The sequence below is a fragment of the Cervus elaphus genome, chromosome 8 (genome assembly GCF_910594005.1).
Source record: "Cervus elaphus chromosome 8, mCerEla1.1, whole genome shotgun sequence".
Lineage (NCBI taxonomy): Eukaryota > Metazoa > Chordata > Mammalia > Artiodactyla > Cervidae > Cervus > Cervus elaphus.
Genome location: NC_057822.1, coordinates 11,201,188 through 11,225,999, shown reverse-complemented (window position 1 = coordinate 11,225,999; position 24,812 = coordinate 11,201,188). Strand labels below are relative to the sequence as shown.

The window sequence follows — 24,812 nt, the reverse complement described above, 5'->3', positions numbered from 1 at the left end:
AACTCCATCTCTAGAGGAAATATCCTAAAGCCGCAAAGTGGCGATGTCACTTAAAGCCTGTACATTTTACATCTCTTTCTGAAATGTTTCCTGTTTAGCTTAATATCCTTTCTCATCTCTACCACCATTCCTCCCCCCACTTTTAAGTGGGCCACAAACACAGCAGGCACACACACATCTATTTACCAGATATAATTGTATTAACTTTAAAATCTGATGTCTATCCTCTGAAATAAATTTACTTAACAGCCCTCAACTGAATCTTATGTCCCCCTGGTCCTTGGTAGACAAGAACACACACTTCACAACCTCTGGCTGAAAATAAGAAAATGGTAGACAGCTTAACATGAAAAAACAGTATTATACTAACATAACTTTCAATGTTTTATATGGTTTATGGAATTTTTTTTTTTTTTTTGGTCCCGCTTTGAGGTTTGAGGGATCTTATTTCCCTGATGACCAGAGATCGAACTCCTGCCCTCAGCAGTGAAAGTGTGGAGTCCTAATCACCAGACTGCCAGGGAACTCCCTGAAAACAATCTTAATAATCTCTGATGCTGTTAATATATGCATTACATGAGTCTAAGGGCAGAAAGATCACAAGCTATATATAATTAATATTCTGTCTTTCCCATAATGAAGGAACAAAAATATATCTTCCATCAATTCTCTAATTTAAAGCAGAGCTATTTATTTAAAGTATCTTCTGTCTTCTCCCTTTTGAGATTTCTAGGTGCAGAAATGGACATTTAGTTGAAATATACTTGTAGGAAATGACACAGGAGCACCAGAATGAAGTAAATACATTTAACTATTAACTTTCCAGACATCACATTTACAAAGAGTTAGTAGCTGAACTCCTATATACATTTCACCAAAAGGGTTAGAAGTAAAAGCCTGGATAATCTACTATTTTCAAGCCCTGAATAGTAAGTCTAACTAGTAACAGAACAAAGGGTAAGATAGATTACTTTTTTTCAGTTATTCTTTGAAAATAACGGGCTCTCCAGTAAGGAATACATTTGAACAAAAACTAATTTTATAATAAAACCAACTTCTGAAAACACTTCGGAATACAATTTAACAAATAAGGTTTTTTAATAGCTTGTCAGTCAAACCCCTCAACTCCCAGCATTTGACAGTAAGTTCAGAAAATGAAGCAATCACTGAATATGCTTCCCAGCTATTTGATATAACCTCCAGTTCGACCTTCAAAAATTTCAAGTGGAACCATCCTCGACACCTCCATGAATACCTCTCTAGTCCAAGCTACTGTAATCTCTCAATAGGACTTTGACTCCTTTTAACTGATCTCTTTCGGTATTGTGCCCTCCTCAGTCTGTTCCAAAAATGGGGACCCAGCAGCATTATTAAGTACCGTATCAAAAGTTACTGAAGAATTTGATGTCTGACCCAAAATAAACACAAATGTAAGTATATTTATGTGTGTGTATATATATATTATTTATATGCCTGAGATTATGGATAATATTCATAAAAGACCTGTATGCAATTACTTCAGTCACATATATATATTTAATCCTAACAACCCAGTAAACTTTTTCCCCTATTTTCATAAAATACTAAGGCTCAGAAGATTTACTTGCTCATTTGACACTAAGAGGCAGAGAAGGCTCCTAGCCTTTTCACTCCTGTGTTAACAAAACCATGAGTATGATTCATGCTCAATCAATAATACCAACCTAACAAACAATATATACCTAAGTTTTTTATTTTCTTTTTCCTTTATTTATTTTTTCAGTGGGTTTTGTCATACATTGATATGAATCAGCCATAGATTTACACGTATTCCCCATCCCGATCCCCCCTCCCACCTCCCTCTCCACCCGATTCCTCTGGGTCTTCCCAGTGCACCAGGACCGAGCACTTGTCTCATGCATCCCACCTGGGCTGGTGATCTGTTTCACCATAGATAGTATACATGCTGTTCTTTCGAAACATCCCACCCTCACCTTCTCCCACAGAGTTCAAAAGTCTGTTCTGTACTTCTGTGTCTCTTTTTCTGTTTTGCATATAGGGTTGTCGTTACCATCTTTCTAAGTTTTTTAAAAGGCCCGTCATACATATACTTCACAGAATCCCTTCCCACATTCCCCAAAACTAATTATCTTTAAAAGTCAGTTAACATCTTTGGACAACTTCAGGATGGATAATGGTCACTAAATCTTATTCCTTTAAATTATCTAACAACTCCAAACAATTAAGGTGCTCATAAAAAGGAAGATACAATAAAATAAGGTAAAACTTAAAACATTAAAGCCTCTTAGAAGTAGCCATAATGTCTCTGAGGAGTAGATTACAGCATGAAATTACACGCAGGATATTCCGTTACACTGCCACCTTTTAATGAACAAATTACAGGCAATTCACTGGAGGCTCATAATATTGATAGCTGGTGAAAACTACTACTCAAAAGACCCTTTCAGCCTCAAGGTAGGCCACAGTATAAAAAGGTATAGAGCCAGGCTTACCAGACACATACAACTTCTAACATTATTTCCAAAGATCAAGTCTTGAGACTAGCAGGCAGAGACTGGGAAAACTTTAGTCCAAAGGAAGAAACTTACAGGAAAAATAAACATGAGGAATTTGAGGCGGGGGACACACAAAAAACTACCTAATGACATTCATAATTTAAATACAAGGGAATCAACTATCAAGCTGAGAAAATACAGATTCCAAAGCCTCAGCTTCAAAGGTGCTCACCTGGTAGGAGAGGAAGGACAAGAATCTGTCATGTAGGTACTCTCAAATGGTAAGTTGTAGGACTTCCCTGGTCAGTGGTCCAGTGGTTAACAATCTGCCTGCCAATGCCCTGGAGGTGGGTTTGATCCCCAAAGCAACTAAGCCTGTGTGCCACAACTACTGAACCGGCGCTCTAGAGCCTACGCTCTCAGGAAGCCTGTGTACAACTAGAGAAAGGCTACACACAGCAACAAAGACCCAGCACAGCCAAAGATAAACAGTAAATAAAATTTCTAAAAACTGAAAAAAAAAAAAAACCCAAAGAACCATTTATGTTCTCCCTTACTCCTGCTGTCCATCTTTAGCAGCAACTCTCACAAGGTTAGGTAGATACAATCTGCTCCATTTTGATGCTTGTGATGAGGGAAGTTTTAAACCTAAGTGCTTAAATAAAGGTTTAAGTTTCAATTAATTATGCTCTCCTCATACAGGCAACAAAGAGGTGAATGGCTATAGGCATCAATAGATAATAGATCATTGCTGTTAGCTACTTTAAATGATAAATGTGAAGATTCAGCAAGACCAAAGAACAAAAAGCTTTGGGGCAAAACAAATTCCACCTCTTTTACGACCTAGCCAGTCTCTTAAGAAAGTTATTCCTTTTTGAATCTCAATTCCCTAATTGTAAAATGAAAATTATCTTGGGGATTCCCCAGCATCCAACGGTTAGGAGGACTCTGCTTCCACGGCACAGCGCCCAGGTTCCATCCCTGGTGGTCGGATCCTCAGTCAGGATTCCCTCCCCTCCCTGAGCTTCACAGTAGGGCTAAAAACAAACAAACATAATCTTAACTATTCTACAGGGTTGTTACAAGGCATCTGCAATAACATATGGAAAGTGCCTTATATAAACGTGCAAAAAAATGGCTAAATATGGGTAAATACCTGAAGTGCTAAGGGGGAAAAAGCAGGATTAAATACTATATAGAATATGATAACTACATAAATCACTAAACTATGTAGGAAAATAAGCCAAAATGATGAGTGGTTTTTGTTAGAGCAGAGGAACTATGGGTCAGTTTTCTTTCCTTTGCTGCATTTTTTTATAATTAGGTTATATTTTCCAATGAAAAACAAATGCAACGGGAAATGTGCAAATGTTAATATAAAATTGGCACACAGCAAATTTAACACAAGTTAAAAACTCAGTATGCTATTCACACCAACTGCCAAAAAGGTCCACATGAAGACAAAAGCTTATATATGTCTACCCTTTCTAAATGACTTCATGTATTACACGAGTTATCTGTCCAAAATTTTCAGCTTTGACATATGTAGCAGAGTATTAAATATCTTGTTTCATAAGAACCAACAGGTATTACAACAGCAGTAAACGCAAGAGTTGGAAAGAGCAACTGCCTGCTTCTTCCCTTCCCTCCCCCCTACATTTAAACAGCTGAAACTTGAAGACTTTAACCATTTTCTCCCTTCATCTTTCTTTCCACACTCTTTTTCTATATACATGTCCTTCCAGACCCAACTCAACTCCAGTCTTCCATAAAAATGACGACCCTGGTCTTGCTATTCTTTTCTTCTGTACTTAGTTTCATACTATAAAATTAGCACTTTAATATACATTATCCTATACTGTTTCATCTAAGACATTTCCTCCAATACACACGATCTCATACAATTTTATCTATATCTCCTCCCTAGGGCTAACTGGAGTTAAATTAGTTCAACTAGGGATTGTTTATTCAGCGAGGGATGAAAAGTATTAGGGCACTATTTACCGAGCTGTCAGCTCCTGCAGGCTTGCAGAATTCAATGGTGAAGAGATCACATTTGCTTTCCCTAATTCAGGTAACAGAGCTTTTTCCTCTACATGAAACTCCTAACTAGTGCAGGTGTCAGTCCTTATCATACAGTTCTTTAAGGCAGTCAAAGCCAATGCTGCAGGCATCCCCAGCTTCTGTGAGATGTTTTCTTAATCCCTCCCTTCCTCCAAGGCTAAATAACCAATATACCTAGATGAGATGTTGAAGCAGCAGATTCCTTATGATTCTTCAATTTCAAAACAGATCACCCCCACTCCCAATTACACCTCCCTGCACCATTTGTTCATTAAAAAAAAATTCTTGTCACACAGTGGGTTCCCAATTCTGCTTCACAGAGGAGGGACTTTGAAGATCACCCAGAGGGGGTAAAAAACACTGAGCATGTAGGAATCCGCCTGTAAAGCGGGCGACCTGGGTTCAATCCCTGGGTTGGGAAGACCCCTGGAGGAGGGCATGAGAACCCACTACAGTGTTCTTGCCTGGAGAATCCCCATGGACAGACAAGCCTGGTGGGCGACAGTCCACAGGGTTGCAAAGAGTCAGACACAACTGGAGCAACTTAGCAGAGCACACATGTGAAATCAGCCTTCATGGGGTTCTGAGGAACAGTGTTTGGAGTGGGAAAAAAATGCCATGTTAAAAAGTCTGAAAACTTATAGGACTAACCTTTACTTCTGGTAGATAAGCAAAATGGTTCACATCTCAGTAATTCTTGGTTTATACTAAGAGTAAATACTAACAGTAAATGATTCTAAAATTGTTAACCACTCCTTGTCCCAAAATGTTTAGGTCTGGAAAAATGGCCCGCTCTAGATCAAACTTGACCGCTATCAAAAACAGAATACTGGACTTCCCTAGTGGTACAGTGGAGAAAAATCCACCTGCCAATGCAGGGGACACAGGTTCCATCCCTGGTCCGGGAAGATTCCACATGCCTCAGACCAACTAAGCCTTGTGTGCCACAACTACAGGGCCTAGGGCAGCAATTACTGAAGCCCAAGCGCCTAGAGCCTGTGCTCTGCAACAAGAGAAGCCACCGCAATAAGAAGCCATCGCACCGCAACTAGAGAGTAGTCCCCACTCAACGCAACTAGAAAAAGCCTACCACACAAAGCAACCAAGACCCAGTGCATAAATAAATTTTAAAAAGAAAAAAGAACCAGAATACTGACATTTTCAATACTCAACTGTATTTCAGAAATTTTTATATAGTCTAATTCACCAAAACAGCTAATACTAACTAAACAGAAGCTGATCTTACTTCATTAAATCTCTTTAAGACTTGGTTGGAATAGACAGCTTGGAAAACTTTGCAGGTTGGGAAGGGTTGGAAAACTACAGAAATAACAAATGCAGAGTCTGTTGAATAATGTGTGGAGGACAAAACCTTCAAACCCTTAACAAAGCACTCTCATGTTACTTTTATTCAGATAGTTGTTGGCATTTGCAGTCATCTGCTACCTCTCTGAAGTCTCTGAATAAGTTGATTATACCCCACTATTTGAAATTCTACTCAAGATATAGCCCTTTCCTGGTTCTCTTTAAAACTCAAACTACTCCCTCTCAATCTCTCTCACTTGCTCCCTCTTTAATTCATCCTTTAAACTGTGTTACTTCTGGGGGTTCTTTCTTTGGCCCTCTTCTCTCACTGCATGTTGGCTCTGGAACCACAATAAGTAGAACATGAGCTCTGCTTTCTTAGTTTGGGTAACTGTGCAGAGGTATTTACTCTTTAGAGTTCTCTAGAGTCTTCATCTGTAAAACTGAGGTAAGTTGTACTTACACCACAATGATAAAACTAAATGAAAACATACATAAAAATATGTATTCAGGACAGCTGCATATTATAGACACTACAGAACATACAATTACGGCCATTACTTTTATTACCAATATTCTTAAAGAATCTTAAACTCACCCATGCCTTTACCTACACTGAGGGCTGAAAACTTCCAAATTTCTATCAACAGACTCCTCTCTCGTGAGCCCAAGATCCTACCATCAACTGATTGTACCACAGGTACCCCTAATTATTTCCAAAAGCCAACATATCTCCAAACCCTAACCTGCTGCTCATCAGATTTTCTAAGTTTTTTTTTTTTTTTTTTTTAGTAACTATTAGCAAATGTTTCTATCACATTTCCCCATTCCCACTATCTTAATTCAGGCTCTCAGTGTTTCTCCCAACTACTGTAAAAAAACTCTCACTTGGGCTCTGAGTCACCTATACCTCTCTCTTCATTTAACAGATTTTAGTTACATTGCTAACCTGAGTTTCCATTTTCCTACCTATAAATTTTGTCTCTGAGAGTTGGTGCAGGGATTAAAGCAAAACTATGAAAGTGCCTAACAAAGTTAGTGCTCATTACTGACTTAACACAACATGAAGATGTATGTCAAGACTTCACTGGCTCATCAATTTGAACAACTTCCTTGCTAAACTGGATAATGATTTTCAAATTGTGTAAGACTAATTCCTCAAATTTTGTGATATTCAAAATATGTTAGGATACAGACATAAGTGTGTTTAATCTGCATTAAGGGAGTTCCCTGGTGGTCCAGTGGTTAGGACTCTGCACTTTCACTGCAAGGAACACGGGTTCGATCCCTAATGCCTCACAGCAAATCTGCATTAATATTTTCTCTATCACTTTTAAGTCTAGACAATCAACAAAAATAAAGTCCTGATTTGTATACAGCATTTGCCAATAACATAGCTGACCCCAAACTAAAAATGGACTATCTGTAGGGCTAAGAAGACATGCAATTGCAGTGTATTATATTGATAGACATAATAACTTTAAGATTGATGAATTTAAATATTACGGTTTAATGGTAATAACAACAGTTTTCTAAATTTATGCAGTTTAACTTTAATTTACAGTACAAACTGTAGTTTATAATGTAATTAAATGTAAATAGAAATCTAAAACACCTATTAATACAATGTATTTAATTTTTAAAGTCATATAATTTAATGATTGTGTTTAACTAGCTTGCTAAGATTCTTGAAACCTAAACAGCTGGCTCACAATGAGCAAGCTCAAGCACATTATTGGACTGGGACACTGAAATACCAACTCCACCACTTGTACCTATGAGACCTTTATACAGAACCTCTTTGAGCCTGCTTCCTCACCTAAAATACAATAATGATACACCAGATGAGAAAGCTACACTTCTATGTGCAACAAGTGCCAAGCACTGTGCTATCACTGAGTGCTTACTACCCCCTTACTCCTTCTATTTGATACAGATCAAATGCCGTTTCCTCCATGAAGCCTTTCTTAACTTCCCCAAACTTATCACTCCAGAAAGCCAAAACAGTTCTTCATCCCTCTATTACAGCTCTTATCTCATGTTATCCATTTTGTTGTCTGATTAACAGCACTGTCTGGTCCTAAGACAAAGATGGTGCCCTGTTTATCTGTTCTAGCCCAGCAATTAACACATTTGTTGAAAGATGGATACACACAAAAGGCATGCTTCAAAAAGTTTCAAATTCAGTGTTACCTATCCTCTTTTGGTCCTCCTTTAAGAAGGCTACAGAGAGGCATTTCATCTATCCACAAAGCAAGGAAGGTGAGTAATACAAATAGAATTCCCTCAATCCTATTGGCAAAAAACAAGTAAATTTATCTGCAAGACAGAAAACATAGAATGCCTTAGAATTTTATAAAACCTTCAAGTTTGCCATCCTGATTAAAACAGGATGCCCACTCACTAGTTCTGAAGAAGCAATTTATTTATTTTATTTATTTATTTTTTTGAAGAAGCAATTTAAAAGAACAAGAGTGGGATAATATTAAACGGAAAGAACAATACTCCATGGTCATTTCTTTTTTTTTTTTTTATTTCTTAAAGATTTAATAAAATACACGTAGCTGAAGTGATGGCTTTTTCCTTTCTGATTTCTGCATCACCAAAACTTCAATATTTTAAATTTTTTCTGAAGTTGAAAATGGAGCCAACATTTGTAAACAAGGAACTGAATGTCCAAGTTAAAGGGTGAGGGGGCAAAAATAGAGCTGAAAGAAAAAAAAAAAAACAAAACCAACTTCCTTATAAAGAGCAATATTACTTGTGCCAACACTACAGTAAACCTAGATTTTTTTTTCTTTAAAATGGAAACAATTATGTGTTTCTTTGCTGTGTTCCTTTGCTAAGTCTTTATTACATTTTAGATAAGTTTTTCATTAACACACAATATATTAATAACTACCCAGACACCTAATCTATACTAAGATCCACTGAGAATCCACAAATCCTTTGTTATCTATCTCCTTCTAGCCTCAAGCCCTTTTTTATACTTCATATGTAGTAAGTATTTAAGTCAGAAATTATAGAACACAAATAAAAATAAGGTCTTCCAAAAAAGACCTCTTTTGTATCATCAATTCCTCTCCATGAACCTCAAATGTTATCCAGCCACCTAACCCTCTCTTCCTGGAGAAGGAAATGGCAACCCACTCCAGTATTCTTGCCTGGAGAGGAGGAGCCTGGCAGGCTACAGTCCATGGGATTGCAAGAGTCGGACACGATTAAACCACTCGAGAGAGAGAGAGAGAGAACCCTCTCTTAACCCTCAATTTCTCTGATCTAAACTACCCCATGTCTGAATCTTCTTTACAATTTATCTAATAAAAGTCCTTTGGGTCTCTTCTTCAAACTTTCCTGTGACTAAGACTCCATTTTTAGAAAAGTTCCCTCTTTTATTTATAAAAATTTTCCTCCCTATAACCTCAATATCCATTGATTCTAGTGCTGTCACTGATATGAAGAATAAACCTACTAGAGTTTTTAAAAAGCTATATTCCAAAAAAATAATAATTATAATAAAAAGTTATATTCCCCTTCTAAATCATCTCTACTAAGCTAAACACTATAATGAGAAAAAAGATAACGTGTCTAAAACACACTGTGGGAAGAAGTGAGCTGTATACATACGGTCATAGTACAGGTCCACCGTTACTTCTACAAGTTTCCCACTGACTTTCATGTGAAGGTTACATCAGGGACCTCCTCCAACCTGATTCAATTTAGACCCTACCCTTCATACTTGTTTTTTTAAGCCAACTTTGTATCTATCTCAGTAGATTCCTTCTACATCCAACTAACTGCAAATCAACTCCCTCTTCCTCATCTGATCTCCAAACTTCCTTACACATCTGACAATCTCCAATTACACTTCTTGAACTATACAAGAATTCCTATTCCGAATTATCTATACAATGTTATTGTCTATACAGATTGAGCTGTTCTGAACCTATGGTTCACTCTTTTCAAAACATCTCTGGCTATCATCTACGTATTTTCCGAGGCACAGCTCAGAGATCACTTCTTCGAGGATTCTTCTATGATCAATCAACCCACACCCTGAACTGGATTAGGCAATCTTCAAGCTTTCAAACTGCATACCTTGAGAAAACACTTTCCATTTTGTACTGTTACATGTCACTAATGTAAGGCTCCCTGACAAGACTCCTCTGATTTTTCTGTAGAGTCTAGCACATAGTAAAATTGCTCAAAGAAAAAATAGCTTCATCTCTATTCTTATACACCATAATAAATTTTCATTATATTCAAACACAATTAAGTCCATTTTTAGTCCTCTGCTTGAAAATTAGAATCCTAGATGTAAAGAAATCCTACTATTCTCACTTACTAGCAATGGAATTTTTAAAAATATATACCTTAAGGTATTGTCATTATAATCACATTTTCTCTAGATCTGTCTCTCCTAAACTCCCCTGAGCTTTCCAGTTAAACTGGATAAACGCTTACCTAGATATCTGACTGAGTCTAATGTTGGGCTAGACTTTAAGAGAATTACACAGCCCTTAGTCTCCTCTACTAGACTATCATATTTGTTGTTGTTGTTTAGTTGCTAAGTCATGTCCAACTCTTTGTGACCCCACGGATTGTAACCCACCAGGCTCTTCTGTCCATGGGATTTCCTAGGCAAGAACGCTGGAGTGAGTTGCCATTCCCTTCTACAGGGGAATCTTCCCGACCCAGGGATCAAACCCACGTCTCCTGCATTGACAGGCAGATTCTTTACCACTGAGCCACCAAGAAAGCCTATCTTATTTTTGCCTAGAGTTAAAAGGATAGAAAGATAAAACCAAGCCAACTATTTGATGAGGTTTATCAATAAAATTATCACTAATGCAAGGAGCAACTCTCCCTCTATCCCAGACTACTCCAAAGTTGAGATAGAGGGAAAAACTGACTGTCGCTGCCTTTTGAATTTCTGACAGAGTTCTCTCAACAAAAAAAATTTTAAGAAAAAGGCTCATGACAATGTATAACACAGCCAAGACCTTCAAAAAGTATATCCTTTGACCCAACACTTAAGGATAGGTGTGAATCAAAATTTATATCTTAGAATGTTAGAGTTAGTGAAAATCACTCAGTCATGTCTGACTCTTTGTGACGTCATGGACTATACAGTCCATGGAATTCTCAGGTCAGAATACTGGAGTGGTAGCCTTTCCCTTCTCCAGGGGTATCTTCCCAACCCAGGGTTCGAACCCAGGTCTCCCGCACTGCAGGCGGATTCTTTACCAGCTGAGCCACAAGGGAAGCCCAAGAATACTGGAGTGGGTAGCCTATCCCTTCTCCAGCGGATCTTCCAGACCCAGGAATCAAACCAGGGTCTCCTGCATTGCAGGCGGATTCTTTACCAACTGAGCTATCAGGGAAGCCCCTTGGAATGTTTACAACAGTGTTATTTTAGCCAGGAAAAAAGTATAAAGAAGCCGACTTACTCAGCAGGGACTGGTGAAATACAATAAATCTTTGATAGAACACTATGAAGCCTTCAAAAGTGATGTCACAGAATATTTAACAATTAGGGGCAGGTTCTAAACAAATGCAGAAAGAGTTTACAAAACAGTATCTAAAGTACACAACAAAGTAAACCACGCATGGAAGTCACTCAAATTTGCTGGAAGCATCAAGCCAGACAGCTAAGATATTCAAGCCAGATACATCTTGAAAAGGTTTTATGATATTGAATTAAATCATGTGATAGAACAAGGCAAAAATGGCTGTAGTCTGCTTCACTGTGTTCTGCCAAGAAACATGCCCAATCACGGAACTTTAGAACAGCTGTGACATCATTTCCAGGATGAAGTATTAAGTATTTCCCTACTGACTGAGTTACCATTTGGTCAAAAGATCTTTTGCAATCTTGTAAATAATACCAAGGCAGACACACAAACACCCCACTTCAGGGAGTTTACTGCTTCAGTGAGCTATCAGTCCCATTCTCATGAAACTTGTTTTGTCTTAGAAGCCTAATAAAGACTAAAAAGAACCGTTTACAGTCAGTTATGTAAGCATGTTAAAGAATAACAGTGGGCAACACAGGAGTAAGGCAATACTGACTGAAAGGGTAACTAGGTTTGGAAGCAATCATAGGGACCTTCCTGAAACCTCAGCAAGTTCTTCTTACAGAAAGTAAACTAAAAAGTAATCTGACACAAGTATAATAGCTTTTATTTTTATTTTTGGTGATTAGTTCACCTGAGAACAACTAGGATACTCATTCATCAAAAGTCTTTATGAAAGGTCCATCAGTTACCTTAACAAAGACCCTAGCTTGATTGCTACACTCACTGAAAATACAAGGCTGGTCAATGTATCTTACAACTTCTTATGAAGTTTTATTATTCACTGAACCACTCAAGTGAATACAATACTCGATAAAGAATGAACATAAGTTAACAATCCTCAAACTTGCTACTTCATTTTTAAACAGCTTCTCCACTAGTTCTAACAAATACCAAATTATCTTAACAGTTAAGCTGTACATTCCAAAAAATAGTCCTGTCTTTGCCTTCTTTTAAAACCACAAGATGTAGAACAGAACTTTGCAGATGAAAGCAAGCAGGTTCTTAATATATAATAGATACTATGCATGTTGCAAGTGATTAAACCAAGCACCTGGATGCCCCTCACACACATTAATAATCCACTCTGCCATTACATGATGCCCAAAAAGCCAGTCTCCTCTCCTCTTCCTCCAGAAAGAGAAGCCTGTGCAGACATACAGCCTTTCACAAGTTTGGCAAAAATAATCAACTATCTTTTTTCTACAACATTATGGAAAACTTTAAGTTAAATGGTTAAAACTCTAGGAAAGGAGCAAGTTTTTTCTGACAACCAACTTTCCAGTAATCTGGCTCTATCTCCCCAATACTTTCAGCATCACTGACAAGTATATCTCTATTTCTTATTTGTCTGTACATACCGGAAGATAAAAGTCAACCATCCTGTTTTAGGCAACTACGGACCTCTGATTCTGTGTTATGGAGGTAGAGAATCTACCTGAGCAAAGTTATTTCTTTGAGCAGTCCTCCTTTACAGAGGCAAAACAAGTGCCTCAGGTCCTAGATCAATTACAGAAGATCCCTATGAATTAATGACCAATTCAAGGAGAATATATTTGCATAAGTCTGTTAGGTTTTGTTTATTTTACATTTGAAATTAACCACTCAGGATTCTATCATTAAAAAATATTTTTAAAAAATATTTCCTCCTTGCCATTATCTTTTCACCTACTTTCTACATTTAAATACACTTAAGTTCGGGATAATACGTGATCTGCCCTGACCAGTATTTTATCATTCGCTTATGGTCCTTACACATTCAATGCACCAGACCAACTCTTTCAAATAAATTCAACCTTTTGGTACAGAACTATTCCCCATCACTCTGTCCAAGATAACCACCTGTTACAGAGGAAAACAAGAAAGTGGATCTTTAGGAATACAGCAAAATGTTAAGAGCAAGAGGCCAGCTTTTTCTGACCATCTGTTTTTCAAGTTTTATATAATAAACAAACTTTTCTAATGGGAAAAAGATCTTGGGAAAAAAAAAGATTAAGCAGAACACTACAAAAGACAGGAGCAAGGAAGAAAGTTCTGAAAAACATCCTCCTTAACACTGCCAGTTGTCAGCAGGCAGGCAGAAATGTCAGGGCTTGGTGACTCTTGAAAATAACCAAGTACTCAGCTAGGCCAAAACCTGCAACAGAACTTTAATCTTTTTCTCTGCCACATTACAGCCTCAATATTTTCCTACTTTCAGTTTTGTTTCTTTCACTTCAATTACTCCCTTTGTGTACTTTTCAGATTCATTCTTTACCTGTTCCTGCATCTCATAAAGTCAGTTTCTCTACGGTTTCTGCTTTCCTTTAACTTAAGCCCACATTTCTGTCCCCTATTAAAGTTCCCACACTCTTTCACCCTAAGGTTCAAATAATAAGACCAATTATCCTCCCATAAAGACTTGAACTGTTAAATGATACTTGTGTTATTTACAAAGCTTTTGTTAATGGTTCAGTATTATACCTCTCCTGTTCTCTCTAGTTCCTTCTCCTTCCCTTTAAGTCTTAAAAAGGGTTCCTTCTCCTTCCCTTGAAACTTTTAAGAAGAGTAAGCTGGTTACCTTTTTAACACTTTCTTCTTCCTCTTGGCGTTTCTCATAGTGTGAGAAGTCATCAAAAATGGAAGTGGTGTGCTTGTAGCTGGCTATGATTTTCAACACCTGCTTAGCTTTTTCCAGAGGCACTTCCTGAGTGTCCCTGGAGTTGGTCACTGGTTTATTCTCGTTGTTCTCTAGGCGAATGTGTCGCAGTTGGCTATTGGGAACGTCCTTCACAAAAATCCACCTGACATCAAAACGACCCTTCCATTTGTCCTGGGACCACACACCTGCACATGTGTTGTAGTCCACAGCAGATTTCATTTCTGCGACGCCACAGAAGTGTCCACTGCCGTTGACACTGAACAGTAAGTAAACGGGGCCTTTCCCGTTCATGGAGCGGTAAGCAGCATCCAGTCTCTTGTTACCGTGCTCTGTGCTGCACCAGATATTATACTTAATGGAGCGGTGGATATCGTCCTCGGAGTAGCTCTTAATGATGAAAACCCGGCCATGTTTCAGATTCCAGTCAAAATCCTTGGGGTTATAGTTATTTATGGACCGCAGCTTCTCCAAGACCGGATGAGGTTCTGAAGGAGTAGATCCAGATCCAGCCTGAGTCTGTCCTACTCCATTACCATCCACCCCATTATGACCGAACCCACTGCCACGGTTCCGAGGTGCTACCCAGCGGGTTGGCTGAGCTGCCTGCTGCTGCACTGAGAGCTGAGCAGGCTGTGGCGGAGGTGGAGGCAATGGCTGCGTCTGTTGCCCTACTGATGCCTGAGCCACTGGTGGGCTATTGTTAGCCTGCTGACCTACAGGCTGCGGAGACCCTTGGGTTGGCTGCTGACCTATATTCTGAACCAAAGCCTGTGAGGGGGCTTTTGCCACAGGACCCTTGTTATCCCAAGTTCCAATATCCATGTTATGCTTTATTGGGGGTGGCGGAAGACTTGACCCTGCAATGCCATTCTTGGTCTTCAACTTGGGTTGCTGTTTCGCAGGCTTGCTAGCAATATCAGCCCAAGATGCTGGTTTTGGAGGAGCAATGGTAGCTGGAGGCAAACTATTGGAAGCCACGATGTTACTAGTAATGGACCCACTACCAACAGCAGAGCCTACAACTTTTGGAACATTGCTTGCAACTTCTGTGCTACCCAACTTCAGTGCTGCCATCCCTTGGTCTATAGTATTCATACCAGGAGCCTTATTGAGGGTCTCACTGGCAAAAGCTGACTGTCCATCAATCATGGCTCCACCTAAGGAGCTAGGTGCATAAGCATAATTGCTACTATATCCAGAGCTCTGAGTAGACTGTCCCTGAGAACTGTTATTTCCCCAAGCTGAGAAGTCAATCCCACTGGGAAAGAAATTAAAACCATGCTGACCAAGAAATGGAGTGCTACCCAGGGCTCCTGGTTGTCCAAACATTGCATCTGGTAGAAAGTGAGGCTCTCCGTTGCTCAGCTGTCCATAAGAAGTTAGATAGGGCATGGCTGTGTCACCCCCAGTAGACCAAGCAGCTTCACCCAAAGAATAGGAGAAGCCAATGGAGGGACTGTAGTAACTGGGTAAGTAGGAATCTGACATGGCAGTATATGCATTATTCTGTGGAAGGAAAAAAAAAAAAGGCAAATTAAAACTAAACACAAAAATAAATAAAACCACCAGGACATTTCCTCTCCCAATTCTTCATACAGTACAAACATTTCAGCCATTACCATAAAAAAATGAGTTTTTTTTTTCCAGATGGTCTCTTCCCATAAACTTGCTGGTATTTTTATGGACTAAGATATTTTGGTTTAATCATTGAAGTGTTTAAACATTTAAAACTAAACTGACATACAGTGAACACAGGCCTTAGCTTTTAGTGCTTCAATTTAGATAAGGGAAAACCCAGCATCTCACCAAGTGTAAGTCCTGTTCTGTGAGAGAGAATGTGTGCTTAGCCACTCAGTCGTGTCTGACTCTTTGAGACCCCATGCATGGACTGTAGCCCACCAGGCTTGTCTGTCCATGGTTAATTCTCCAAGCAAGAATACTGGAGTGGGTTGCCATATCCTCCTCCAGGGTATCTTCCCAATCCAGGGAGAACCCAGATCTCCCTCATTGCAGGTGGATTCTTTACCAGCTGAGCCACAAGGGAAGCCCAAGAATACTGGAGTGGGTAGCCTATCCCTTCGCCAGCGTATCTTCCTGACCCAGGAATGGAACCAGGGTCTCCTGCATTGCAGGCTAATTCTTTACCATCTGAGTTATCCGGGAAGCCCGCTCTCTGAGGATGCCTTTATTAAAACCACTATCTCTGGACTGAAGGAATGGGAATACTGGCAGAACAGATAATATTCAAAGGAGTTTCCTATTAAAACTGCATTGTATAATAAATAAAACAACAAAATGAACTGGAAATTTCAATTTCTATCCCCAAAATCTGTGCAGCCATTATCCAACCATAAACCAAAAAGAAAAGTTCAACACATCTAGTTTATAATACAGCTTTCTGGCAGATCATCTGAAAACATCAGTAGATGCCACTATTTAATTATAACCTGAAATTTTAAAAAATGAAAAAAAAATTATAACCTGGAGAGAAAGTGCACAGTGGCTTCCAAAGGATTCAGAACTAAACAAGTATTGCTACTTGTTCTGTTTCATCTATAAAAGTAAAGGCTGTAGCTAAAATGTACACTTAACTTTTCCATTAAAAACAGGAATTAATTTCTAAAGGCATGGTACAGTCTATATCTTTAAAAGAATCATCATCCTTGAGAATAACAACCAGAAAAAGTTCTACCCAACTAGTCTTCACATTAGAAAACAGATTACATTGTAAAGACATTCTTTCATCTGTGCTGACAGTATTTTAAAATAAACCCTATAGCTCACAAAGTAGTCCCTTAAATCAAAGTAACAGATACATACAATTGGTTTCTATACATGCAGAGTCAGCTCAACTCAAAAATAGAGTGCTTTAACCTAACTTCAAAAGAGCTCTGGTATGTAAGAATCCACTAACTAGTCAACAGGGAATGTTGTTCTTAAGAGACTTGGATGATCAAAACTATAAATATGCTAGGTCTGTATTGGTTTGTATTATCAAAGCCAAGAGTACTTCTCCCTGGCCACTAAAACACATCTCCTGAAGATTAAATTTTTCAACTAATGCAGTTTGATTAAATAGTGGTGCTTTTCTCTACCAATTTAAAACTTTCTTTTACAAAACTAAGTGACATATACCCTCAAGTTTACGAAAAATCTACATCTCAAAGATAGTTATAATTTTAACAGCCCCAAATTCATTATAAATTAGAAATTTAGTCTACCCTTAATAGATTAAGCCTGAATAATTATTCCAAATAATGTAATAAAAATTGGTTAAAAAATAGATGAAACACTCTTGACAAACTACAAAGATTCTCGAATTATGTCTTCTCAACCAAAATTTATATCCCCCCCCAAGTTTTTCAAGATATTTAAGTTTTAGCTGTCTTTTTAATAAAACAAATGCACTCATTATCACACATTATGCTATTATAACAGCTGAATGCCTACACCTGATCTGGCAGGTTCCCACATGCCCCTGAGCTCAAAACTCTGAATTACACAATGTTTCACAAGAACTACCTAGAATTATGTTTCCAAATGCTACCACTCTCCCTGTTATGATTATGTAAGCAAACTACTTCAATAGCAGGAACCCAGTGATAGTTCATTCCTCTACTTCCTTCCCTACTTTTCCTGATTAACTGGTTGTCTTCTGTAAAAACTTTTTCCCAATTACTTGCTTAAGTGGTTTCTACACTTTCAATGCAGAAACTTTTACATAAGGAATCAAAGAGTTTTACGTAAGAATTAGGCCCAAACATGCACTCTCACTAATATGTCAAGTTATTCAAGACTATTATATATATCACAGAGCATCTGTTCAGAATTTATATAAATGTTCCATAAGTTTCTCTATCTTCTACGATATTCTGAATGAGTTACTGTCAATTTTCCTTTTGGATAATTAATCTGGGGAGTTACATTTATTTAGCTACAACTTTGTGGCTGTGTCTTTGGGATTCAAAATACTAATACAAAGAACTACCAAGTCAAAACTTTTTGTGTGTACAGGTCATGTTCATACATGAACCTACATGCAACTCTCGTCTTCACATTAAAAGATAGATTACATTACAAAAACTGAATTCCATTACTCTTGATCTTTGTGCTAAACAGTATCTTACATTACTTTAAATCCATTTTGTAAATTCTATAGCTCCCCAAAGAAGCCAATGTGAAAAATGTTTTGGAAGTGAAAATATTTAACACAGAAAAGTACTCTTAAGTTTTGCAGTTATATTCTTGGTAAGGAGGAAGAACTACTCAAACAAGGGTTGCTGTTAGTACACTATAAAATGTTATCAGTACTAGCCTCAGAGAATTGTTTGCTGACAATAGAGATGAGAATCTTAACAGCCTACAACATCTGTAGCAACTTTTTTTTTATAACATGCTGACTGGTATTAAGAAAGTCATCCAGTGAAAATCAGATTTATTGCTAGAGCAGAGCAAAAAATAAACGTATACTACATCCTATGATCAAGCATGTAAATGGTTAATTACTCACGGGCCTTGCCTGTGGACTCAAGTAAGGTTCAAAATCATCATCGTTTAATCCGTCCTTTTGATGTACAGATCCATTTTGTACTAGAGGAAAAAAATTCCAATTAGGAGCGTCTCAATCGTACAATCTACCTCCCAAATTAACCAAATACCTCCTAACAAGAGAAAAACCTTACTAAACAGAGCAAGTTAAGTTTGTATTTCAAAACGGTAAAGATGAGAGTGAATGCCGAGCAACAATTCGTCAGTGAAAATGTCTCCCTCCACACAGGGAGAGTTGATCTAAAAAGGTCATTTTATTGGCTCCTCTAGATTTCAATTCCCTCCCGCTTCCCCTCCCCCACCACATGTGAGTACTTCCAGAGTGTGATCCACGAGGATGAAAAACAAAGGCCTTCTAAGACCTACAGGAAACTAAGGACCTGGAACATTTCAAAACCGATTCCACCCCCCACTTCCAATGAATTACTCCTTGTTCACTAAAAAGCTGTTCGTCAGCTGCAGGAACACACCGAAAGGGTCAAACACTTAAGTGTGTGAGGCACCTGCAAACTAAGCGGCTTCCGAAAGGTCCTCTCCCCCGGGCGCTTCCCGGAGACCCCGCCCCCCCACTCAGGGTCCCCCCCGCCCGCCCCGGGCCACCGGCGGAGCCGGGCTCACCTTTGTTTCCTTGACCTTTTGGTCTCTGCAGGCGAAGGAAACGTCGCCGAGCGGCAAGTCGTCCGAGGAAGAAACGGAAAAGGAAAGACAAATTAAAGCCGGGCCCGAGAAAGGAATAAAGGCGCAGGCCTGAGGAGCGGCGTCAGGAACGGGGGTGGAGGGGGAGGCTGAAGATGGGAGGCGGGGGAAGTGCGAGGCCGGAGGGGGCCGCGGAGAGGAGCCGGGGCCGCGCCACAAACAACGCGAGGGGGCCAAGGCTTCAAGGAAGGGGAAGGAAACAAGAGAAAAACGAGGCCCGCTGAGAGGAAGGGACGCGGCGCGGCCGGCGGGCTCCGAGGCCCGGGGAAGAGCGGGGAGAACGGGCCGAGGGCGAGGCGCTGGGCGCGGCCGGCCTGAGAGGCTCGAAACCTGGCCCGCGAGAGGCGCCGCCTCGCCTTGACCCGACTGGGGGCGGCGGGTCCGGGCCTAGTCAGGCTCCCTCTCGCCTCACACAATGGCCGAGGCATGCGGGCCGGGCCTGTACCTGCTCCAAGAGGCTGCTAGCCGACATGGCTCTCGGATCCTCACGGGTGAAGACGGCGGCAGACTCTCCTCAGGGCGGCGGCGGCAGCGGATGAGCCCCGGCGACGAGAGCAGGAGGCGCGGTGGCGGCTTTTGTCCCTGACACTCGGGGGCCTCGGCGGACGCAGCGGAGACACAGCGCGCGGCTCGGGCTCCGGCTCCGACTCGGCGACGCTCTAGCCCAAGAGCTCAACGCCCGTCTCTATGCCTTTACGCGCGCGCTCGCCCCTCGCAGCCGAAATAAGAGCGCCGGGCGGCGGAGGCGGTCGGCGCGCGCGGCGCGACGCTGACTCTCAGATTCACTCGCCCACGCGGAAGGGGCCCGGCGCGAAGCACCCCGGGAAGGCAGAGGCGGGCCCGCAGCGCCCTCTGGTGGTGTGGAGGAGCGGAAGCGGTGCGCGCGGCCTCCCCGCCCCCACCGCCTCGGGATTGGGGCCTAGGAGGGTGGGATTGGCGGCCAGGGTTGCACCACGAGGTTTTGACTAACAGCTGGAGCTGAAGAGAGTCCCTTTAGCTTGAGGAAACCCACAAAAGTTGGTTTTTCGGTAAGGAAGCGACCCTCGAAGACTGAGCGACCTTAAACCTGCTTCCCAGTTGCAGATGGCACACTACCTCTCATATGGGAGGGAACACAAACAGGAGTCACAGAGCCCTCAGGGAAAGTTCAAAGGGACCCCGCCCTGACAGAGAAAGCCCCTCACCTGGTCATCCTCTTCTGTTATCAGTCTACAAGAAAGAGTACCCAGAGAACAAAAATATCCACAAAAAATCTGATCCCCTGAGAAAGAGATTTACCCTTTGGCGGTTGCAGGCAGGAGAATCTACAATTCTTTTTCAGGGACATCGCTGGCCCCCGTGATAATCTGTTAAACTGTGGATTTTCTTTCCAAGAAAAACACACTTCACACATCTACACAAAATTTTACTGTTCTTTCAATGAGCCCTTACCTGGAGAAAGAAGGAAATTAATGCTCTTTAAATACCTGCTGTAGACTACCTTTTGTTTTCAGCTGCTTTCAAACGTATTTAAGACTTTCAGCATCAAAGTAGCTGTCAGTCAATCCATTTTACAACTGAGGAAACAGAGGTTAAGGCATGTGCCCAAGGTCACAAAGCTATTAAAGAAGTTTGTCTGACATTGAGAGGAACATAAAAGTGTCCCTCCAACCCCAAGAGAAATTTGTATTGAGGAAGTCTAAAGGATGGGGGTGGCACTCGTAAAGAACCTGCCTACGGAGACACAGGAGATGCAGGTTCTATCCCTGGGTTGAGAAGATTCCCTAGGGGAGGAAATGGCAACCCACTCCAGTATTCTTTCCTAGAGAATCCCATGGACAGAGGAGCCTGGTGGGTTTACAGTCCATGGCGTCGTAAAGAGTCAGACAGGACTTAGCCACTGAGCACACACACATATACACAAAGGGTGGGCAGAAGCATTTTTCATCAGAGGCAAACCTGACCCCTGCAAGCGTATTTGATATGGGACAGTCCATCTCCTAATAGCTTTTGTTTTTGCAAATAGTAGTAAACAGATGAAGAATGCACTCTTCAGGGTCAACCTGATACCATCCACTCCCTGGATATAGGAAGCTTTAGTGGACTCAGTAGTAAAATAAGTGATAACATATCTTGGATGTTGCATCATAATTTTGCCAAAAGTGCTCAAAATACTTTTTTCCTGCCCATAATCACATTTATGGTTGGAATGGATAAGGTGAGGTACCAAATATGATAGATTTCTGGCAGAATCCAGGTTCAGAGCATAGATCCCACCAAAGGAAAAAAAGTAAACTGGTAAGCCTTTTAAAAAAAAGAAAAGAAAGATTACTTAGTTAACTTCATGACCCAGATTTATGTGTAAGCTGTAAGAAGTTGCCTAGCCTACCCTTTTAGGCGTGTATGGTAAAAATAGGATTAGACTAGGAGTCATAATCTGGGAGGGGGAGTGACTAAATACAGGCCTCCTCAACAGATTTATGACTCTAGGTAAATTACTAAAACTTTCAGAGAGTCCCTCATTTGGTGAAAGGGATAATAATATCTACCTAACAGGTTTGTTGCAAAGATAAATTTCCATAAATCAAAAAACAAAAACATTAAAGCATATCTGGTACATTTTAAGTTTCTTTCCTATAATCCCATTAAGGGATGATAGTGAAAATTCCCTCCTTTCAATAATATTTTCTTAGTGCCTGAAATTTTGATTAGTCCCTTTGGGATTACTTTCTGTCCTACAGGTATTCCCAGTTAAAAGGCAGATATCCTGGGGGGAAGGATAGTCTCTAAACCTGAATTAGTTCACAAGATTGGCTTTAACAGGCCCCTGAACAGAACACACAATATTGATATATATTTAGGGACTTTCCTAGTGGTTCAGTGGCCAAGACTCCTGGATACCACAGCAGGAGGCACAGGTTCAATCCCTAGTCAGGGATCTAGATCCCACATGCTGCAACTAAGACACAGCACAGTCAAAAAAAAAAAAAAAAATTAAGACATATAGGACTTCCCTGGTGGTGCAGTGGTTAAGAATCCACCTGCCAATGCAGGCAACACGGGTTTGATCCCAGATGCAGGAAGATTCCACATGTGGGAAAACTAAACTTGTTTGCCTCAACTAAACCTGTGCACTAGAGCCCACAGGCTGCAACTACTGAAGCCTGAGTGCCCTAGAGCCCATGCTCTGCAATAAGAGAAGCCACCACAATGAAAAGCCTGTGCATCCACCCGCCACAAATAGAGGAAGCCCGCTTGCAGCAAGAAAAACCCCAGCACAGCCAAAAAGAAAAAAAAGGCATATAATTAATCATTGGGAAGAGGGAGAGGAAGTCTGGAGTGTGGGGTATCATCTTAAGGTGGCAGAGAAAAGAATACTGTATCAGAAATGACTTTGGATTCTAGTTTCTCCTCTACCACTAGGTGCATAGACCATTCAGTCCCTCTACTAACATAACAAGTATTTATTGAGGGTGAGGAGTACGTTAAGGCTGTATATGTTGTCACCCTGCTTATTTAACTTATATGCAGAGTACATCATGAGAAACGCTGGGCTGGATGAAGCACAATCTGGAATCAAGATTGCTGGGAGGAATATCAATAACCTCAGATAGGCAGATGACACCACCCTTATGGCAGAAAGTGAAGAAGAACTAAAGACCCTCTTGATGAAAGTGAAAGAGGAGAGTGAAAAAGTTGGCTTAAAGCTCAACATTCAGAAAACTAAGATCATGGCATCTGGTCTCATCACTTCATGGCAAATAGATGGAGAAACAGTGGCTGACTTTATTTTTGGGGGCTCCAAAATCCCTGCAGATGGTGATTGCAGCCATGAAATTAAAAGACGTTTGCTCCTTGGAAGGAAAGTTATGACCAAGCTAGATAGCATATTAAAAAGCAGACAGACCTTGCCAACAAAGGTCCGTCTAGTCAAGGCTATGGTTTTTCCAGTAGACATGTATGAATGTGAGAATTGGACTGTAAAGAAAGCTGAGCACTGAAGAATTTATGCTTTTGAACTGTGGTGTTGGAGAAGACTTGAGAATCCCTTGGACTGCAAGGAGATCGAACCAGTCCATCCTAAAGGAGATCAGTCCTGGGTGTTCACTGGAAGGACTGATGTTGAAGTTGAAACTCCAATACTTTGGCCACCTGATGCGAAGAGCTGACTCATTTGAAAAGACCTTGATGCTGGGAAAGATTGAAGACAGGAGGAGAAGGGGATGACGAAGGATGAGGTGGTTGGATGGCATCACCAACTCATTGGACATGAGTTTGGGTAAACTCCGGGAGTTGGTGATGGATAGGGAGGCTGGCGCACTGCGGTCCATGGGGTCGCAAAGAGTCGGACACGACTGAGTGATTGAACTGAACTGAACTGAGGCAATGTGCTGGAGAGAAAGTCTTAAGAGTTCACTTCCCCTTTAAGTCTATAGTCAGGGAAACTGACAGCAAACAGCTATTAAAATAATTATTCAGTCACAGTTGTGCAGAGTGCATGAGAAAGCATAGATGGACCTCACGTAGTCAGAAGACCAGGAAGTTTTCTCTGAAGTCCTGAGCTTCAGCTAGAACCTGATAGGTGGCCGGAAATTAACCAGTCTAGGAGGGAAGAAATGTGAGAGATAATGTGTGCAAAGACCTCAGGCAGGGAAGAAGCCTTGGCACTGGTGAGGAACTGAAAAAAAGGCCAGTGTGGCCAGAGACAGGATGAAACTAAATGAGACTCAAGAATTGGGCAGAAAGAAGAAAAATAGAGACTTTAGTTGTTAACTACAAGCAGTGATCATCTAGTAAAGGGTTAATAGAAGCATAGTATTCTCAGGTTTATGTTTTAAGAAGTTCACTGTGATTGCAGTGTGGAAAGGAGATTCAGGGAGAGATGAGTACATGAGGAGTTAGAAGAATATTGCAGCAAGTCCAAGCAAAAGATAGTGGTCTAATATAGTGATGATGGGGAATACCTTGGCGGTCCAATGGTTAGGACTCCTTGCTCTCACTGTCAAGGGTCCAGGTTCACTCTCTGGTGGGGGAACTAAGATCCCACAAGCTGTGCGGCTTGGGGGGAAAATATATATATATATATATACACAGAAAAGGACAAATAGACATTTTAAGTGGTAAAATGAGAGGTCTCAGTGATTGATTGGATTTGGGGAGGACATTAAAGGAGGAGATATAAACACAATATCTAGTTTAATTTGAGTGATTCGGTGGATCTGATGCCATTTTCTTTAACTATGTTTATTTATTTTTAATATCTATATTTATTTATGTGGCTGCGCTGAGTCATAGTTGCAGGACACAGGATCTTCAATCTTCATTGCAGCATTCCAACCCTTAGTTGCAGCATGTGGGATCTAGTTCCCTGACCTGGGCCCCCTGCATTGAAAGCAGGTGCCATTTTCTGAAGCAGGTCATACTAGAGATGGGAAAAGATCATTAATTCACCTTTGAACAGGCTGTGCTTCAGGAGAATCTAAAATATCAGATAGGAATGTTCTGTAA

At 40.5% G+C, this 24,812-nt stretch overlaps 1 protein-coding gene across 1 annotated transcript in view; it reads right to left on the bottom strand.

Moving 5' to 3' along the window:
* YTHDF2 (YTH N6-methyladenosine RNA binding protein 2) overlaps positions 1-20,166 on the bottom strand; it is a 28,225-nt gene extending 8,059 nt beyond the window's left edge. The window contains exons 1-4 of the mRNA XM_043909481.1: positions 19,771-20,166; positions 19,248-19,272; positions 18,592-18,671; positions 14,001-15,587 (exon numbers count right to left, since the gene is read on the bottom strand). Of these exons, the coding sequence (XP_043765416.1) occupies positions 14,001-15,587; positions 18,592-18,671; positions 19,248-19,272; positions 19,771-19,797 (1,719 nt within the window). The 5' untranslated portion in view covers positions 19,798-20,166. The remainder of the gene's footprint in view (positions 1-14,000; positions 15,588-18,591; positions 18,672-19,247; positions 19,273-19,770) is intronic.
* Between the last annotated feature and the right edge of the window lie 4,646 nt (positions 20,167-24,812).